At 48.0% G+C, this 18,482-nt stretch overlaps 1 protein-coding gene across 2 annotated transcripts in view; it reads left to right on the top strand.

The window, feature by feature from the left end:
* Positions 1-18,482, top strand: part of cnot11 (CCR4-NOT transcription complex, subunit 11) — a 64,868-nt gene that overhangs the window by 26,558 nt on the left and 19,828 nt on the right. For both annotated transcript variants that reach the window (XM_084314909.1, XM_084314910.1), the window contains exons 5-6: positions 1,446-1,648; positions 3,025-3,227. In XM_084314909.1, the coding sequence (XP_084171035.1) occupies positions 1,446-1,648; positions 3,025-3,227 (406 nt within the window). The remainder of the gene's footprint in view (positions 1-1,445; positions 1,649-3,024; positions 3,228-18,482) is intronic.

The raw sequence follows: 18,482 nt of genomic DNA, 5'->3' as shown, positions 1-18,482 counted from the left end.
AGGTTGAGACAGAGAGAGGTTGAGAGAGAGAGAGGTTGAGACAGAGAGAGGTTGAGACAGAGAGAGGTTGAGAGAGAGAGAGGTTGAGAGAGAGAGAGGTTGAGACAGAGAGAGGTTGAGAGAGAGAGAGGTTGAGACAGAGAGAGGTTGAGACAGAGAGAGGTTGAGACAGAGAGAGGTTGAGAGAGAGAGAGGTTGAGACAGAGAGGTTGAGAGAGAGAGAGGTTGAGACAGAGAGAGGTTGAGAGAGAGAGAGGTTGAGACAGAGAGGTTGAGAGAGAGAGAGGTTGAGACAGAGAGAGGTTGAGAGAGAGAGAGGTTGAGACAGAGAGGTTGAGAGAGAGAGAGGTTGAGACAGAGAGAGGTTGAGAGAGAGAGAGGTTGAGACAGAGAGAGGTTGAGACAGAGTGAGGTTGAGACAGAGAGAGGTTGAGACAGAGAGAGGTTGAGAGAGAGAGGTTGAGACAGAGAGAGGTTGAGAGAGAGAGGTTGAGACAGAGAGAGGTTGAGAGAGAGGTTGAGACAGAGAGAGGTTGAGAGAGAGGTTGAGACAGAGAGAGGTTGAGACAGAGAGAGGTTGAGACAGAGAGGTTGAGACAGAGAGGTTGAGAGTGAGGTTGAGACAGAGAGGTTGAGAGAGAGGTTGAGACAGAGGTTGAGACCGAGAGGTTGAGAGAGGGTGAGGTTGAGACAGAGAGGTTGAGAGAGAGAGAGAGAGGTAGAGAGGAGAGGGGGGTTGAGAGAGAGAGGTTGAGACAGAGAGGTTGAGACAGAGAGGTTGAGAGAGGGTGAGGTTGAGAGAGAGAGGTTGAGACGGTGAGAGAGAGAGAGAGAGGTTGAGACGGTGAGAGAGAGAGAGAGAGGTAGAGAGGAGAGGGGGGTTGAGAGAGAGAGGTTGAGAGTGAGGTTGAGACAGAGAGGTTGAGAGAGAGAGAGGTTGAGAGAGAGAGGTTGAGAGAGAGAGGTTGAGAGAGAGAGAGGGTGAGGTTGAGACAGAGAGGTTGAGAGAGAGAGAGAGGTTGAGAGTGAGGTTGAGAGAGAGAGAGGTTGAGAGAGGGTGAGGTTGAGACAGAGAGGTTGAGAGAAAGAGAGAGGTTGAGAGTGAGGTTGAGAGAGAGAGGTTGAGACAGAGTGAGCTTGAGAGAGAGAGAGGGCTACAGACATGGGAGAGTAGTAGCTGTGGGTGTTTTCTCTATGTACTTTATATCTGCAGTCTTTACCTAAATGTGTCCAATGATTATAACTTATTGCTGTTCACATCCTGACACACTGTGCTGACCATTTGAATATGAGGACACCATAACAAGTCACGGTTCTATCATCAAGCACAAAGAACAAATGTTCTCTTCCTCCTCTTCTCCTTGTCTCACCTTCCCTGCCTCTCTTTCTCCTCTTGCCCCCTACCTCCTGCCCGCCTGCCTGCCCACCTCCTCCCTCCTCCTCAGGTCACTTCCGTCCAGAGTTCATCCGGCCTCCGCCTCCGCTCCACGTCTGTGAGGACGAGCTGGCGTGGCTGAACCCCACCGAGCCGGGCCACAGCGTGCAGTGGGACCGCTCCATGTGCGTGAAGAACAGCACCGGGGTGGAGATCAAACGCATCATGTCCAAGGCCTTCAAGAGCCCTCTGTCTGCCCAGCAACAGTCACAGGTCAGCCGACCAGCCAGTCAGCCGACCAGCCGACCAGTTAGCCAACCAGCCAGTCAGCCATTTAAATTACATTGGTAGTAATTTAGCTGAACGCTTTTATCCAAAGGCGGCTTACAAGTTCTGTACGACAAATCGGCAGGACGGGTACAACTCTTTCAGCCGAGTAACAATGTTCATCGAACGGTGTTGAAACTTGGGTGCAGCAGTGTTGAGTGCAGAGTAGAGACATATTAGTATTAGGAAGAGTGCATGATGGTATAAGACAGTCCCCTCTTTGTTTCATTACAGTTGTGTTGATGCTACACATGCAACCCAGTAAGACCAGAACACACCAGGATTCATAATGATGCACCAAATGTTGATAATAATAATGATAATTATAGTGGCTATTTACAAACAATTTTGTATTTCGTATTTGCCACTTCCACTCCGGGGATAGCTTTAGTCTATGCGCACATAATAAAGATTCTGATCCATCCGTTTGGCTGTCACAATGAATCAATCATTTATTTCCAAGCTGCAAAACAAACAAACAACTTGTATATCTAATACATGCGTGCGTTGCGTGCAGTTCGTGCGGTACAAAAACTGTTTGCTTTCCCGGTCCACGTCTCCCACGCAAGCCACCACCCCTTATCAAGGTAAACTACACAGGTGGATAGCTCAGGTAGGTCTCTTTAAAGGGAAAGTGCACAGTTTCAAATCATAAGAATAGTTACAATAAGATAATCAGTGTAAATAATATCATGACTTGTCAATCAAATTATCAGTTTTCGTTTTCATATTTCGTAATCCATAAAGCATTTTCATAATTCAAATAATTGCATGATACAAACTCAAAGATTAAATAACTCAAGAATGGCTCCTACAATAATAATAATGATAATAATTTGTCTCCGCCTCTCTCTCCGTCTCCCTCTCTTTGTCTGTCTCACATCCCTGTCTGTCTCTCTTTGTTTGTCTATCTCCATCTCCATCTCTCTCTCTCTCTCTCTCTCTCTCTCTCTCTCTCTCTCTCTCTCTCAATTCAAATGGGCTTTATTGACATGGGAAACATACGTTTACATTGCCAAAGCAAAACAAAACAATCAAACGGAGAAATCGGAACATTACAGAAGGAATTGTTTGTATGATTGACAGTCTTTATGGTGGTTGTATTCTGTTGCATGTCCTTTTCTTGTCACAGCAGCTCACAAATCTTGCTGCTGTGTTTGCACATTGTTGTATTTCACCCAGTAGGTATGGGAGTTTTGAGTTACTTTCCATGTTTTCAAAGTCTCTCCCCCCCCTCTCTATCTCTATCTCTCTATCTCTATCTCTCTCTCCCTGTCTCTCTCTATCTCTCTCTCCATCTCTGTCTCTCTCTCTCTCTGTAGCTGCTGGGTGAGTTGGAGAGGGACCTGAAGCTGGTGTACCACATCGGTCTCTCCCCGGCCAAGTTGCCAGACCTGGTGGAGAACAACCCCCTGGTGGCCATCGAGATGCTGCTGAAGCTGATGCAGAGCAGCCAGATCACCGAGTACTTCTCTGTCCTGGTCAACATGGACATGTCTCTGCACTCCATGGAGGTGGTCAACAGGTACTGACTCGTATTGACCCTTTCACTGCCACACTACAGACGGTTAACCTTCCACTGCCACACTACAGAAGGTTAACCTTTCACTACCACACTACAGAAGGTTCTGTATCGTTATGGCTTAGCTCAGCACCAGTTGCACTGTACTTCACTTCGTGCACGTGCACTGAATAAAAAATTCCACAATGTACTTTTACATCCCAACATTCGTCTGACCACACCCCCATCCGCTTACCTTCATAAGCAGGTGTGTGGTCACCTACTCGCCTCCTTCTTCACTTTCACCACAAGGAAGTGCCTTCGGTAGATCCCCACTTGACGAGGTTGTTAGCTGAAGAAAGTTGAGACGTGTTTACATTGTGCTTATTTTTTTCTTCTCTCATATATTCGATAGAAAAACCTAAGTCATAATGTCTACTTTGGAGAGTCGCAGAGCCACTCTCCACCAGCGGTTCTCCATTTCCGCCTTCGTCGTGCGTTCTGGTGCAGGGCTGTTGCCTCTCTTGTGGTTGACAGCCACGCCCGGTAGGCGTCCGATGGGTAGTTCGCCTCTCCAAGGAGCTGGTGTGCCGTCGCCTATGCGATGGCCTGGTCCTGGCTCTGGTTCCTCTGCTTCCGGGGAATCGTCCGCTGTTGAGTGGCCGGTTCCTTTGGTTCCAGGGGATTTGAGACACAAACGTTTTGCGTCGGCTCGCTCCCGTCGCAAGATGGTGGCTTGCAGATGCGAACGGCCCGGTTTTGGTGAGTTGCTGGAGCCCAGTGAGGATGCGTCGGTCTCTACATGCCCGATGGAAACAGAGGATTACATGGTAGAGGCGAACGGGTTCTTATTTGAAGGCCCAGTGGAGACAGGTATCCCGCCCGTCCAGGTAACACTGGAGGGGGGTGAGATGTCTCCTTGGGGCGCCTCGTTTGAAGACGTTGGAGAAGAACCTCTGACTCGTCGGCGGGATGCCCTGCTATCAGCCACATCGGAGTGTGGCTCCTTGACCAGTGGAAGCCTGCTGTATGTGAGGGATGCGGGCTCGGTGGAGGAAAGTCTGCAGGGGGAACTGCAGGCTTTGTTTCCCGAGCTCATGGCGGTGGCGGCAGTCGCAAACGGCGTGCCGCTGCCGCAGCCACTGCCTGTTCCTGTCCCTGATGATCTCATAGGTCATTTATGGCAGCGTCGCCCGGTGAGAGGGGTGGACGTTCGACGGTATGAGGGAGGGGGTGCCGCGGCTTGATAGGCCGATGGCCGCGCTCCTCTGTCCGGAGGTGGTCTGGGAACCGTTACGGAAGCCGGTTCCTCAAGGGCAATCGGCGAGGCGGTTGGCATACTGGAGCGGCCAGTCATTTATCTCCGGAACACAATCTCTAGCTGCCGCGTCTAACATCGCGCAGCTGGCAAGATTCATGTCCGGGATATTGACGGGCGGCATAGAGCTGAGTGATGTACAACATGACCAGCTCGCCCAGGCGGCAGGAGCTATCCTGCATCTGACTCAGCCGCAGGCCATAGCCGCTGGGAAAGTGCGCGCCCTGGCAACTCTGGTCCAGCGCCATCTTTGGTTGGAGCAGGCGCGTGTGCCGGAGAAGAAGAGGCATCCACTTCTGACGGCACCCCTCTCCGATGCTGGACTATTTGGGAAGGCCCTGCAGTTGATGACCTCGACGTGCAGAGAAATGCAGGAGGAGCGCTCCGTGCTCCAACCTCATTTTCCCCCTCCCGATGTCGCCGGTGGAGTCAGACGGCTGCCACGTCGTCGAGCATCGTCCGCCGTGGCTGCTGCTGCCACCACTGCCACTGCTGGTCCTTCGAGGAAGAAGGCCAGGAGGAGAGAGGGCGCCTCCGCTACAGCCGGCCCATCTACGCCTGGAGGTGACGGTAGGGATCGTCGAGACCAGCCGCCGATTGCTTACCGTCCCTCCGGTGCTCCCCGGGGTGGCAAATCCCGAGCGGCTCGAGGCGGCAGGCGCCGCTAGAACCAGTGACTTTTTTTCCCTGTGATTCCCTCTGTTTTTCCCTTCCCGGCCTTACCGTATGATTTGTTCAGAAATAAAAAGTCCCCTCTAAAGGGGGACTGTATTTTTTGTTAACAAACTGTGTTTCTTCACCAAACATATGATGGGGTTGCAAAGTGTGAATCTTCACTAGTATGGGTTGATAGGAGGGTTACGTTCATGTTAAGAGCTTAAGCAAGGTCTCCAGCCTACACTCGGTTAACAGAAAAGGTTTTTTCTACCTCGGCCTGAGTCTCCACATAAAGGTAGAGGTTATTTGTATGTTCTGTTGCTTACACAAGTAATGTTGAGCTACAACACTGTTGTGTTAGTTGCAGTAATGCTTGTATGAACACGTACCACGGCTCAGACGTTCTCGCTCTCTCTATCAGTGTTTTTCTATGTTCAACATGGATGCGGGTGTAGGATTCACACACACAACTTGGTTTTGTTGTAAACCCTGTTCACAGTTGTTTGTGGTTGGCATGCATTGTATTAGCTTGCGGCGCTATTCATTAGCATTGCTACTAAAGGTATCGTGTGCTAAAGTTGTTGTTGTATGCAAGGGAAGGGCTTGTGAGGGGGTGCCGAATAAACCCCTCCTTCCCTCTTCTGATTGGTCAGGGGATTTATTCATCTCTTTGTCAGTCCAGTCAGGGCCAAGCCATTAGGCGACTTGGCAGGGAGGGGGGGGGGGGAAGGGTTTCCCTGACTCTGCTCCTATTAACAGGCGTTGAGTGTTGGGTTTCCCCCCGTCATAGCACACGTCACTACGTACGTTGCTATTGACGATGGCTTCCGTGAGTTAGACCTGTATGTACGGTCTGTTGTCAAAGTGTCGGGACAGAGCGTGGACTTACGGGTCCACTACGCTCGATATATGTGTAACTTGAGTCGGTTGGTCACATGACTCAAGATTACCATGGCTTTTTCACTCTATGACTCACGTGGGAAGTCTCTCTGGGGAGTTCCGTCTAATCCCCTGTGGTGGGGGTGACTGGATATAAAAATGTGAACAGTTTTTATCCTCAGCTGTGTCAAATCGGATTCATGTCAGTCTGTGCTTCTTTTCTTTTTAATAAGAGTGTGGAGTATAGAAAGCACCACACCCTTCTTGTCGTTCTCCCAGACGCCTTGAGGATTCAATGAAGGGTCTAAATTAGCCTGTTCATTGGTGTGGTTGTGTCCCGACGCATGCATGGTGCTAGCTCTGGGTGTTTCTGATAAGAATCATGTGGGTAGCTAGTACGCCTTGGTTGCTTGTTGTTAAAACAGCGTTTTTATAAAGCAACTGGGATGGAGGGTTTGTCCTCTTCCGAGAACCTGTTACTGGTTCTCGACGGATTCTTGTTCATATCTGGGGGATGTTAACGGAATGGATCGGAACATAGGTAGAGGGGTCTCACGCCTTGGGCAGGGCTGTACGCTAAGCTTTTTCACTAGGGGCACACTTGCCCCTAAATTAGAAATTTAGGGGCAAAAAATATGTTTTAGGGGCACATTTTTAAATAACAATTTTACCATTATAGTGCAAAAAAATATGTTCCTCCTGCCTCATTACTGTGGTCCTTTTATTTAACATTTAAGTGCTTTTGTTGTCAGGTTTGTATCTTTTATAATGAACCAACTAGGGCTGGGCGATATGGCCTAAATATGATATCACGATATTTTCTGACCTTTCGGCGATACACGATACACATCACAATGTTTTTCTTTTTTACCCCAAACAATTCATTATGAGGCTTACCAAGACAGTATGAGTTTGCAAGCTAACATTAAAGACAAAATAAAATACCCATGCATTTAGCATTTTTATATTATATATTAGATTTAGATTATTGGATTATTAGATTATATATTGCATATATTTAGCAATGAGATATTATATGATTTAGATATGAAATATGATGAATTGAAAATGGGGGACCCTGATGTAAACAAGACAAAAGTCTTTCTCTGGTCTGCATCCCCTTAACAATTGTATGTATTGAGCTGTACTGTACCCATTCTGCAATATGTTAATAAAGTTTTAAACCAATCAATCAATAAATAAATAGCATTTTAGCATTTTTATGAAACTACTGTATATTTGTATGTCTCTAAATGTTTTGATGAATTGAAAATGGAGGACCCTTATGTAAAAAAGCCGAAAGTCTTTCTCTGGTCTTCATCCTCCTGTACTGTATTGTACCCATTATGCAATCTGTTAATAAAGTTCTCATTCATTCATTCTGACGGAAACAGAATAATTTTGATTGACAGTTGTCTGCCAATTACGTCACAACGCTTGCACCCGCCCTGCTGTTCTTAGCACCAATCGGCAAGCGCATTCGTTTTTGACTTCCTGAATGCCCCGTGTGCTGACATCAACAAAGCTACTTACATTAGCTCCCTGCGGCCCACGAGTAGGAGACCAGTGCTCTGCAGGATGACTAAATGAGGCATAATGATTTTACCTCAACGAATGTTATAATAAAAGCCTCTCCATACATCTGTCTGATTGAAAACTTTATTAACAGACCGCGGAATGGGCATATCTCAGCACAGGCTGAGATATGAACGAGTAACGTGTGGACCAGATTGACGCGACACAAGGTTTACACAACAGCCCCCACCCCTTGTTTTATTGTATTTGTACCTGTACTACCTGCTGTCAGCTGTTTATCTCTCTCTGTGAGCTTGATTAGCTCACGTTAGCTAGCGTTAGCTCCGCGGCTAACCCTGAACTAAATCAATGACATCATTTCGAGTAGTTTTCACTGCACATAGAAGCAGCCAAACAGCGGGAGAATTTCGGGAGCATATGGCCAAAACCCAGTTAGGAACCATCGATTCCCATCCCTACTACTAACTTTACTTTTCTTCATAGCTAAATCAGACAGTCAGCCAGTCTATCAGAGTGAGTGCTCAGTTGATTTTCCCCGCTGATCATACCTGAGTGCTCAGCGTCATCACACGCCTTGGATCATTTAGGAGTGAAATGCGAATGCAAGGCTTGAAATCCCTACTCGCAAGCCCGCCCCCAAATATTATTTACCAATCGCAACGGCCAATTAAAGGGGCAATTTGCGATGAGATCATCGCAGCGTACAGCCCTGCCTTGGGGTGGGCCACCAAGCACGGTTCACACCGGCCCGTCTGGGTGGCGCCCTCTTTTCATGTTTTTTGATCGACATGCATATCTGCCCCTTCTCCCGGAGTAGGCATGTCGGCGTGGTTAGGGCACGGGACTGGTTCTGGTCACGCTGGTCCAGGTCAGTTAACCCGTTTGTCCGCCGGGGAAGCAGATCTGCTGTTCTGGTACCCTGAGGGACTTGGGCTTTTTTCAGGGGGAAAAATGCCGGGTCGGCCCGGGGTGTCATAAGGTTAGGCGTTATGGAGACCCTTGTTGGGTACTCTTTTGTACCTGGCACTATCATAAGGGGCTGGTTCTCTTTCTTCGCTCCTCTCTCACGCATGGCGGAGAGAGGGCTGTTGGGGTGGTCTTCTGGACCTCCTCTGGTAACCCTGTGTGCTTCCCGAGCCGCCGGGCCCGGTCCGAAGTAAAGTTTCGTTGATACCGTAGACCTGGGATAACCCTTTTTTCTTGAGGGGTTATAGGAACAACCGAGAGGTACCAAGAGGGTGGTTGATTCCCTGGTGTGTTGGAGCAGAGTCAACTCCCGGGTTACCCGGTTGAGTGTGCCCCTGCACGTTCATGACGTCTGCCAATCATGTCAGCCTTCTCTGCCTCGACCCCTCTGGGTGGTTTTTTTTTAATGGAGGCTTTGTCATGGTGATCAACAACGCCAGCATACGCCCCTTCCGCCGGGGGGGCTGTTTTCAGCTGACTCCTTTGGCGCCTGTCTCGTCCGCAGTGCTCCAGGCTCAGGTTACAGCCTGCTGCCTGGTTTTCCCGGTGCGCTGCCTGCTTCCGTTGGTTAACTTTTTTTGTGTGCTTACGGCCATGCTGACTGCCTGTTCTGCAGGGTCAGTGTGCCAGGCGGTGTGCTATTGGGGGGAAAGGGCCCGCTCTTGGTGGGGCCTTATCCGAATACGCTGGCGATGTGGGGGGCGGTGTCACTAAGTGACCACCTGGTGGGGTCTTGATGCCTGGCGTCTTTGACCTCTCACTCTGTACTACATTCTGTTGTGGAAGGACAGCTCATTCACTGAGAGACTTACACTGCATCAGGGTAAGACATTTTAAGTCATTTAGTAATATCTTTAAACTGAGACTTGATTGCTGACTTGACCAGCTGACTTGATTAAGGGGCGTGTTTAAAGCGGCCATTTTGTTTCCTTAAGTGCCCCATTAAAAGCTGCTTCCTGCTTAAAGACAGCACTTGTGTACTGAGTGTGATCTCAGAGCCCTGTCACTGCTTAAAAGCAGAACCTCAGCCTCTCCTGGAATCACTCTGTACTACATTCTGTTGTGGAAGGACAGCTCATTCACTGAGAGACTTACACTGCATCAGGGTAAGACATTTTAAGTCATTTAGTAATATCTTTAAACTGAGACTTGATTGCTGACTTGACCAGCTGACTTGATTAAGGGGCGTGTTTAAAGCGGCCATTTTGTTTCCTTAAGTGACCCATTAAGGGCCAGGTGTTAGAAAGCACTAATTAGTGATAGGGATTTAAAGGCTTGCTGGCTTAGCGTCAGCGAAGCGTCGAGAAACGAAGAGGGACAAAGAGGAGTTTTCCTGGAGTTATCCACAGAGGAATCCAGGGATCCACCCAGTGCTAAGTACATCATAATCCTATCTTACACTCCACTCTGAAAAATCTCCCTTTCCCTCCCACTCTGCTATTTCTCTACTTCCTCCCTGCCACTCTTGACACCACAATGTGTCTCATATCCACAATCTGCTCCCCCAGAACAGACTCAACCCACCCACGGCAGTTTGCTAGCAACCCGGCTAATCTATCCTACCCTCTTACAGCCACTAATACACCTGTCACAGTACAGGGAGGCCTATGGAATTGTCAATCAGCAGTCAAGAAAGCTGACTTCATTACTGCCTACGCCCATAGTCAAAATCTGCAGCTCCTGGCTCTAACTGAGACCTGGATAACCCCCAATAACTCATCAACACCTGCAGCATTATCTACAAACTATAACTTCACTCACACACCTCGACCTTCCAGGCGGGGTGGAGGCACTGGCCTCATGACATCTCCTTCATGGACTACAAACTTAACACCCCTCCCAGCACTGTCACTCTCCTCTTTTGAATATCATGCAGTATCTGTCTCTAATCCTTTCAATCTCACCATTGTTACACTCTACCGCCCTCCAGGTCCGCTCGATCACTTCACAGATGAGCTGGACATGCTTCTAAGCTCCTTACCGGAAGATGGTACCCCTCTCCTTCTATTGGGCGACTTCAACCTGCCTGACTCATCTCAGTCAGTCATAGTAGTCTCCCTCCTACAATCATTTGACCTGACTCCCACTGCCATGCCTCCCACCCACAAAGCAGGCAACTCCTTGGATCTCATATTTTCCCGTAACTCCAGCATCATTAACACCACGGTAACTCCCCTACATGTATCTGACCATTCCTTCATATCCTTCTCACTAACTCTCATGCTTAACCGAAAGGTCTTCACCCCAACTCAAACCGTCTCACTCAGACGCAACCTGCCCTCCCTATCCCCCTCCACTCTCTCCTCTGACATACTATCCACTCTACCTTTGAGTGACACCTTCTCTGCTCTCTCCACAGAGATGGCAACCTCCACCCTCCTCTCAGCCCTTGCAACCTCCTTCGACAAGCTCTGTCCCCTCGTTGAGAAACCTGCCCGCCGTTCCCCACCCAGTCCATGGCTGACAGATCCAGTGAGAGAACAAAGACAGGTCCTGAGAGCAGCTGAAAGGAAGTATAGAAAGTCACGCCTCACTGCTGACATCGACACATATCACAACCTCTTGTTAACATTCTCCAAATCCATTACTAATGCCAAAGCTTCTTTCTTTCACCATAGGATCGAGGCCTCTGCCAAGAATCTTCGCAAACTGCATGCTACCATGTCCTCCCTCCTCACTCCCCCCCCACCCCCCCCTCCCTCATCTTTCTCTGCCGAAGACTTTGCGATCTTCTTTGAGGAAAAAGTGGAGAAAATCCGCAGCTCCTTCTCCCAACCCCCACCCATTCCAAATGCTGAATCGAGAACCTCATCCTTCACTCTGTCATCTTTCTCTCCCATTACAGAAGCCGAGACCCTGACACTGGTAACGTCGAACCGTCCGACTACATGCCAGCTGGACCGGCTACCTTCCCCACTCCTCCAGACCATAGCACCAGACATCCTCCCATTCCTAACTGCAACCATCAACTCCTCACTCAACTCGGGGGTGGTCCCCACCTCCCTAAAACAAGCCAGAGTCACGCCCCTCATAAAAAAACCATCCCTGAACCCTACCGTCATAGGCAACTACCGTCCTGTCTCTCTTCTCTCCTTCCTTTCTAAAACACTTGAACGTGCTGTATCCAACCAACTTACTGCTTATCTCTTACAGAATGACCTCCTAGACCCTAATCAGTCAGGCTTCAGGACTGGTCACTCCACAGAGACAGCCCTCATTGCGGTCACAGAGGCACTTCACTTAGCAAAAGCGAAAGGCCTCTCCTCTGTCCTGATTCTCCTAGATCTATCTGCAGCCTTCGACACAGTCAACCACCAGATCCTCCTCGCGGCCCTTGCAGGAATGGGAGTGGCTGGCTCTGCGCTGACATGGTTGTCATCATACCTCAATGACCGCTCCTACCAAGTGTCATGGAGAGGGACCCTGTCGGCCACCCGCCCCCTGCGGACGGGTGTCCCCCAGGGCTCGGTTTTAGGACCCCTTCTCTTCTCCCTCTACATTAAATCACTGGGTAACATTATCACGTCTCATGGCTTCTCCTACCACTGTTATGCCGACGATACTCAACTCTTCCTCTCCTTCCCTCCCTCAGATATCCACGTCTCTGAGCGGATCTCGGCCTGTCTGTCCGACATCTCCGCCTGGATGACGACCAACCACCTCAAACTGAACCTAAGCAAAACAGAATTGCTCCACCTGCCGGCCAAATCCTCCCCCCTGACCGACCTTTCCATCACAGTCGAGAATGCAGCTGTGACCGCGTCCCCGACCGCCAAGAACCTTGGTGTTGTCCTCGACGACCAGTTGAACTTCTCTGCTCACATCGCAGCGACAACCAGAACCTGCCGATTCCTCCTGAGCAACGTCAGAAGGATACGCCCCTTCCTGACAAAAGAAGCCACCCAACTCCTCGTCCAATCAACAGTCATCTCCCGCCTCGACTACTGCAACGCACTGCTCGCTGGCCTCCCGGCCACTGCCACTAAGCCTCTTCAACTCATTCAGAACGCAGCGGCCCGCCTGATCTCAAACCTACCGAAGTCGGCCCATGTCACCCCACTTCTTAGGGACCTGCACTGGCTCCCCATTGCTGCACGAATCCGCTTCAAGGCCCTCGACCTAGCATACCGTGCGGCAAAGGGAACTGCTCCCGCCTACCTCCGGTCAATGGTCTCTAACTACACACCCTCAAGACCCCTACGCTCTGCATCTTCTGGCCGCCTCAGACCTACTCCTATCCAAGCTCCGGGAGGGTCATCAAAGAGAAGTCGCCTATTCTCAGTCCTTGCCCCACAATGGTGGAATGAACTACCCACCCCAGTTAGGACAGCCGAAACACGTCCAATCTTTCGCCGTCGACTAAAGACGCACTTCTTCAACCATTATCTGAATAAAAAAATAAATAAAAAAAAATCTAACCCTAACTAACCATACTGTCATGCACTTGTCCTAATAAACTAACCTACACTGTAGCACTCAACACTTTGATGAACATTGTTACTCAGCTGATAGAGTTGTGCTCTTCCTGATGGCTTGTCGTACAGAACTTGTAAGTCGCTTTGGATAAAAGCGTCAGCTAAATGACTAAATGTAAATGTAAATGTCCGGGCCCCCTTTTTCCAGGGGATCCAGTCCCTTCAGTGGGTCTGGGTCTTCCTTCGCGCTCCGCTGCTACGGCCTTGCCACAGGGTTGGGGTTGCTCTTGACCCCGTGATTTTGGGGGCAGTAACGAGGTTTGTTCCTTCCGTTCGTTCCCTGGTGGCATGCGGGTTGTGCGTGTGTGTAGTCGTGGGGTCAAGCCACGGTCTGCTCACCCTGTGCGTTGAGTTGCTTGAGTTTCTCTTCGCACGGTCGGATCCGTCTCCCTCCCGTAAGCCTCCAATAGGGGGGGTATCCTCCATTAGGGAGGGTCGGGGGGCTCGGTCCTCCCCGGTCTGATGGTTGTGGGGGTCCTCAGCGGGGTACATTTGTCGGGCTATGGCTCCCGCTCAGCTCCTGTTGTGCAACTGGTGCTGAGCGAAGCCATAACGAAACAGAACGTAAGGTTATGTATATAACCAAGTTCAGTGAGTTATGGTGCGCTCAGCACCAGGACGCCGCTGCGGCCCTTGATCTCGCCTTATGGTGAAAGTTTTGGAAGGAGGCGAGTAGGTGACCACACACCTGCTTATGAAGGTAAGCGGATGGGGGTGTGGTCAGACGAATGTTGGGATGTAAAGTACATGGTGGAATTTTTTATTCAGTGCACGTGCACGAAGTGAAGTACAGTGCAACTGGTGCTGAGCGCACCATAACTCACAGAACTTGGTTATATACATAACCTTACGTTAACCTTTCACTACCACACTACAGAAGGTTAACCTTTCACTACCACACTACAGAAGGTTAACCTTTCACTACCACACTACAGACGGTTAACCTTTCACTACCACACTACAGAAGGTTAACCTTTCACTGCCACACTACAGACGGTTAACCTTTCACTACCACACTACAGAAGGTTAACCTTACACAACCACACTACAGAAGGTTAACCTTTCACTACCACACTACATACGGTTAACCTTTCACTACCACACTACAGAAGGTTAACCTTTCACTACCACACTACAGAAGGTTAACCTTACGCTACCATACTACATACGGTTAACCTTTCACTACCACACTACAGAAGGTTAACCTTTCACTGCCACACTACAGACGGTTAACCTTTCACTACCACACTACAGAAGGTTAACCTTACACAACCACACTACAGAAGGTTAACCTTTCACTACCACACTACATACGGTTAACCTTTCACTACCACACTACAGAAGGTTAACCTTTCACTACCACACTACAGAAGGTTAACCTTACGCTACCATACTACATACGGTTAACCTTTCACTACCACACTACAGAAGGTTAAACTTTCACTACCACACTACAGAAGGTTAACCTTTCACTACCACACTACAGACGGTTAACCTTTCACTACCACACTACAGAAGGTTAACCTTTCACTACCACACTACAGACGGTTAACCTTTAACTACCACCTTACAGAAGGTTAACCCTTTCACTACCACACTACAGAAGGTTAATCTTTCACTACCACACTACAGAAGGTTAACCTTTCACTACCACACTACAGAAGGTTAACCTTACACTACCACACTACAGAAGGTTAACCTTTCACTACCACACTACAGAAGGTTAACCTTTCACTACCACACTACAGACGGTTAACCTTTAACTACCACCTTACAGAAGGTTAACCCTTTCACTACCACACTACAGAAGGTTAATCTTTCACTACCACACTACAGACGGTTAACCTTTAACTGCCACCTTACAGAAGGTTAACCTTTCACTACCACACTACCAAATGGTTAACCCTTTCACTACCACACTACAGAAGGTTAATATTTCACTACCACACTACAGACGGTTAACCTTTAACTACCACCTTACAGAAGGTTAACCTTTCACTACCACACTACAGATGGTTCTGTAGTGTGGTAGTGAAAGGGTTAACATTATGTAGTGTGGTAGTGAAAGGGTTAACCTTATGTATTGTCGCAGTGAAAGGGTTAACCATTTGGTAGTGTGGTAGTGAAAGGGTTCATGTATATATTACTCAATATTTAGGGCTTCCTCAGTCAGTCTCCTAGCTTCCAACAATTATGAAAACAAGATAATCAACTTTAAACCAGGTCATGTTTTTAACCCCTTAAAGGTGACATGCATTATAAATGTCTTTTGAGTCTCTAGCATTGTATTATAGTAATAGGAGTTAGTATCAATGTGTTTTTGTCTCTAAATACCATATTGGCGGATTGCCGTCATTCAGGTCATTCATTTCCTGGTCCATTTTAATCAGGTCGTTCTGATTTGACTCGCATGGTGACGTCACGTGGCGAGGATGGAGCGGATAGTGAGCCGATTGGCTCTGTGGTTGTAGCACACCAAACGGGGTTTGACAGAGAGCGAGCGAGAGAGAGAGAGAGAGAGAGAGAGAGGGAGAATCAGATAGACCCTCGCGACAGAGCACACATACACACTGTGCCGCGCGCTACAGCTTATGCTCCCGAATCGAGAGAGAGAGAGAGAGAGAGCACTATATAAACACAGCTGCGTGCAGGTCCCCTTCTCTATCTCTCGATTCGGGAGCATAGCTGTCGCGCGCGGCACAGTGGTAGACTTCCTCGAGAGGGAGAGAGAAAGAGAAGGGGACCTGCATGCAGCTGTTACACTCTCTCTCTGTCTGTCTGTCTGTCTGTCTGTCTGTCTGTCTGTCTCTCTGCCTGTCTGTCTGTCTGTCTGTCTGTCTGTCTGTCTGTCTGTCTGTCTGTCTGTCTGTCTGTCTGTCTGTCGCAGACTGTGGATGACTGCCACTGAAAGTGCTTATGGGCGGAGTGCCGGAGCCAGGCCAATAACAGGCTGAAATCTTGAGGCTGGAAAATGATGCTTTTGAGTACTCCATTAGAAATATAAAACAATGATTTTTTTTTTAAATAAACCTTACAGATGTCTTCCATAGACTCGCATGAATAGTGCTAGGAATAGCAATGCAGGTCCCCTTTAACACATTGGTCGCCATGGGTTATATCCATCAATATAGCCAGTCTGCCACCGTTGAAAGCCTATGGAGATGTTTACCTTCTTTGCAGGGCTATAACTTTTTGAATTTGATTGCTATATTGACATTACTATGGCCCATTCAACATGGTAAATGGTAAATGGCTGCTTTTTTATATAGCGCTTTTATCCAAAGCGCTTTACAATTTGTTACTCACATTTTACCCATGCACTCACACATTCACACACCGACGGCGGAGGCAACCATGCAAGGTGATAACCTGCTCATCGGGAGCAATTAGGGGTTAAGTGTCTTGCTCAAGGACACATCGACACGCTTCCCGGGAGGAGCGGGAATCGAACCGGGAACCTCCGGATTGCCAGAAGACTCCTCTACCTCTTGAGCCACTGTTGCCCCATCGATTATCTATCGTTCAGGATGTGGGAACGTTATATTTTTTCATTCATACATTGTTGTGTTACTAGCGTCGAGAATATAAGTATGTTTTTAATCTTTTCTGCTGTAATTCCAAAAACAGTAGTTATAGGCCCTGAAGCATAATATATAGATTATCGATTGGCGTTTCTTTCCTATACACGCTATATTAAAAAATTCAAATGTATATGATCGGTATACATTATGCTTCATCATGCGTGAAGGAAAGGGGGGGGGGGGTTTAAAATTCCCTGATCGTCAGTAACGGCTTTATTTACTATGGGTTGATACGCTGATCAGATGGTTTGCAGTGAAATGAATAAACAATCGGGCTGAAAATAACGTTAGTGTCCTCTTACCGTGCGCCGATGAGACTGGAGGAGAAAGATCCCAATTATTTGACTCCGATCTCCTACATCCATTTCCAGTTTGTATGGCGCAATAAACGCCGAAATCATATAGATTATTGCGTTATGGAAGCGATCCAAATGCACTATAGTGTTTGTCTGGAGTCCCGTAACAAGATGTGACTGCCGGAGGGATTTCCTCGACGCACCGATTCCAACACTTCCGGTTTCGGCGAGAGTGTAACTTGCCCGACCATCCACCAGGCGGCGGTATTGAGGCGTTGCAATCTCATACAGGGTCCCGCTGGAGTCCGGAGGTTGGCTGGATGTATTATGAATGCCATGGCGAAAAAATGAAATATTGATCCCAAAAACGGCGTACGCCATTGTTGGCGTTCAATGCATGCCGGGCAATAACGACTTACGCCGTTTGTGCACAATGTGTTAAGCCTGACGGGCCCGGTACAGGGCCGAGATTCATATCACGCCATACAAAATTGTGTTTGTAGTCCTATGATGCGAGGAGACCCAGGGCTTTCAATGGGCTTTAGAATTTCATAAAACTACACTTCCTAGCTCACGCCAGCCCCTGTCAATATCTGACTTACAGCGTGAACTTTTAATTTTTTATGTTATTTTTCGGGATCATATCTCACGGGTCGAACAAACCTGAACGTTATTGCCATAAAATAGAACATAGTTTTTTCTTTACCTTTCTGTGAACGTCTGAAAAAAACCCACATCTTAATCTGATGAAAAATGGCGGAGCTATTTACATTATAAAAAAGTAACTGTACTTACAGTAGATTTCATTCACGCTTTTTCCTGCCCTGTCAGGGGCGTCTGGTGATCCTAAATCCAGATTGAACTCTGCCGTTGGGAAGAGGAGATTTGGCCCGATCCATAGATGTGTGACTTGGCCATTATAAGGTCATTTATAGGCTTATAAATTCTATATTCATATTTAAAATAGCATGTGTCCGGATGGCAAAATTCAGTACTGTATCTACAAAAAACCCTGTAAATCATCTGCCCTTTATTAATTAGCTTAGATTGTTTGTACACGTGATCTCAGGAAGGTGCTGAATTTTTCACATCTGGGTGTTATTCACCGTCAAAGATGAAAAAAATAAAATTATATTATCCTCTGGTTCATTACAATTTACTCAAGCCTAGTAACGGACACTATCTTTGACACTGGGAATACATTGCAATCATGCAAATGGCCCTTGTAGAAGTGGAGCAATCTTCCATTTACTTAGGTATGTATTTTAGGCGAATTTTCTGAAAATATGGCAGTTGGACTTAACACATTGGGCACCGGGCATTGTGCCCATCATTGTACCCAGTCTGCCAGCACTGTAACCCTATGGAGATGTTTACCTTCTTTGCAGGGCTATAACTTTTTAAATGGTATTGCTATATTGACATCGGGCTTTTTGCTCCTCCGCTCCCAGTCTGTGGAATGCTCTCCCTGACTACCTGAGAGCACCACAGACTGTGGATGTTTTTAAGAAAGGCCTCAAAACCCACCTTTTTAGTAGAGCCTTCTGTTGACCTTTTATCAAATTTTTTTT

Source organism: Notolepis coatsorum, assembly GCF_963971535.1.
Source record: "Notolepis coatsorum genome assembly, chromosome: 5".
NCBI classification, from domain to species: domain Eukaryota; kingdom Metazoa; phylum Chordata; class Actinopteri; order Aulopiformes; family Paralepididae; genus Notolepis; species Notolepis coatsorum.
This window is presented reverse-complemented; position numbering and strand designations above follow the sequence as displayed.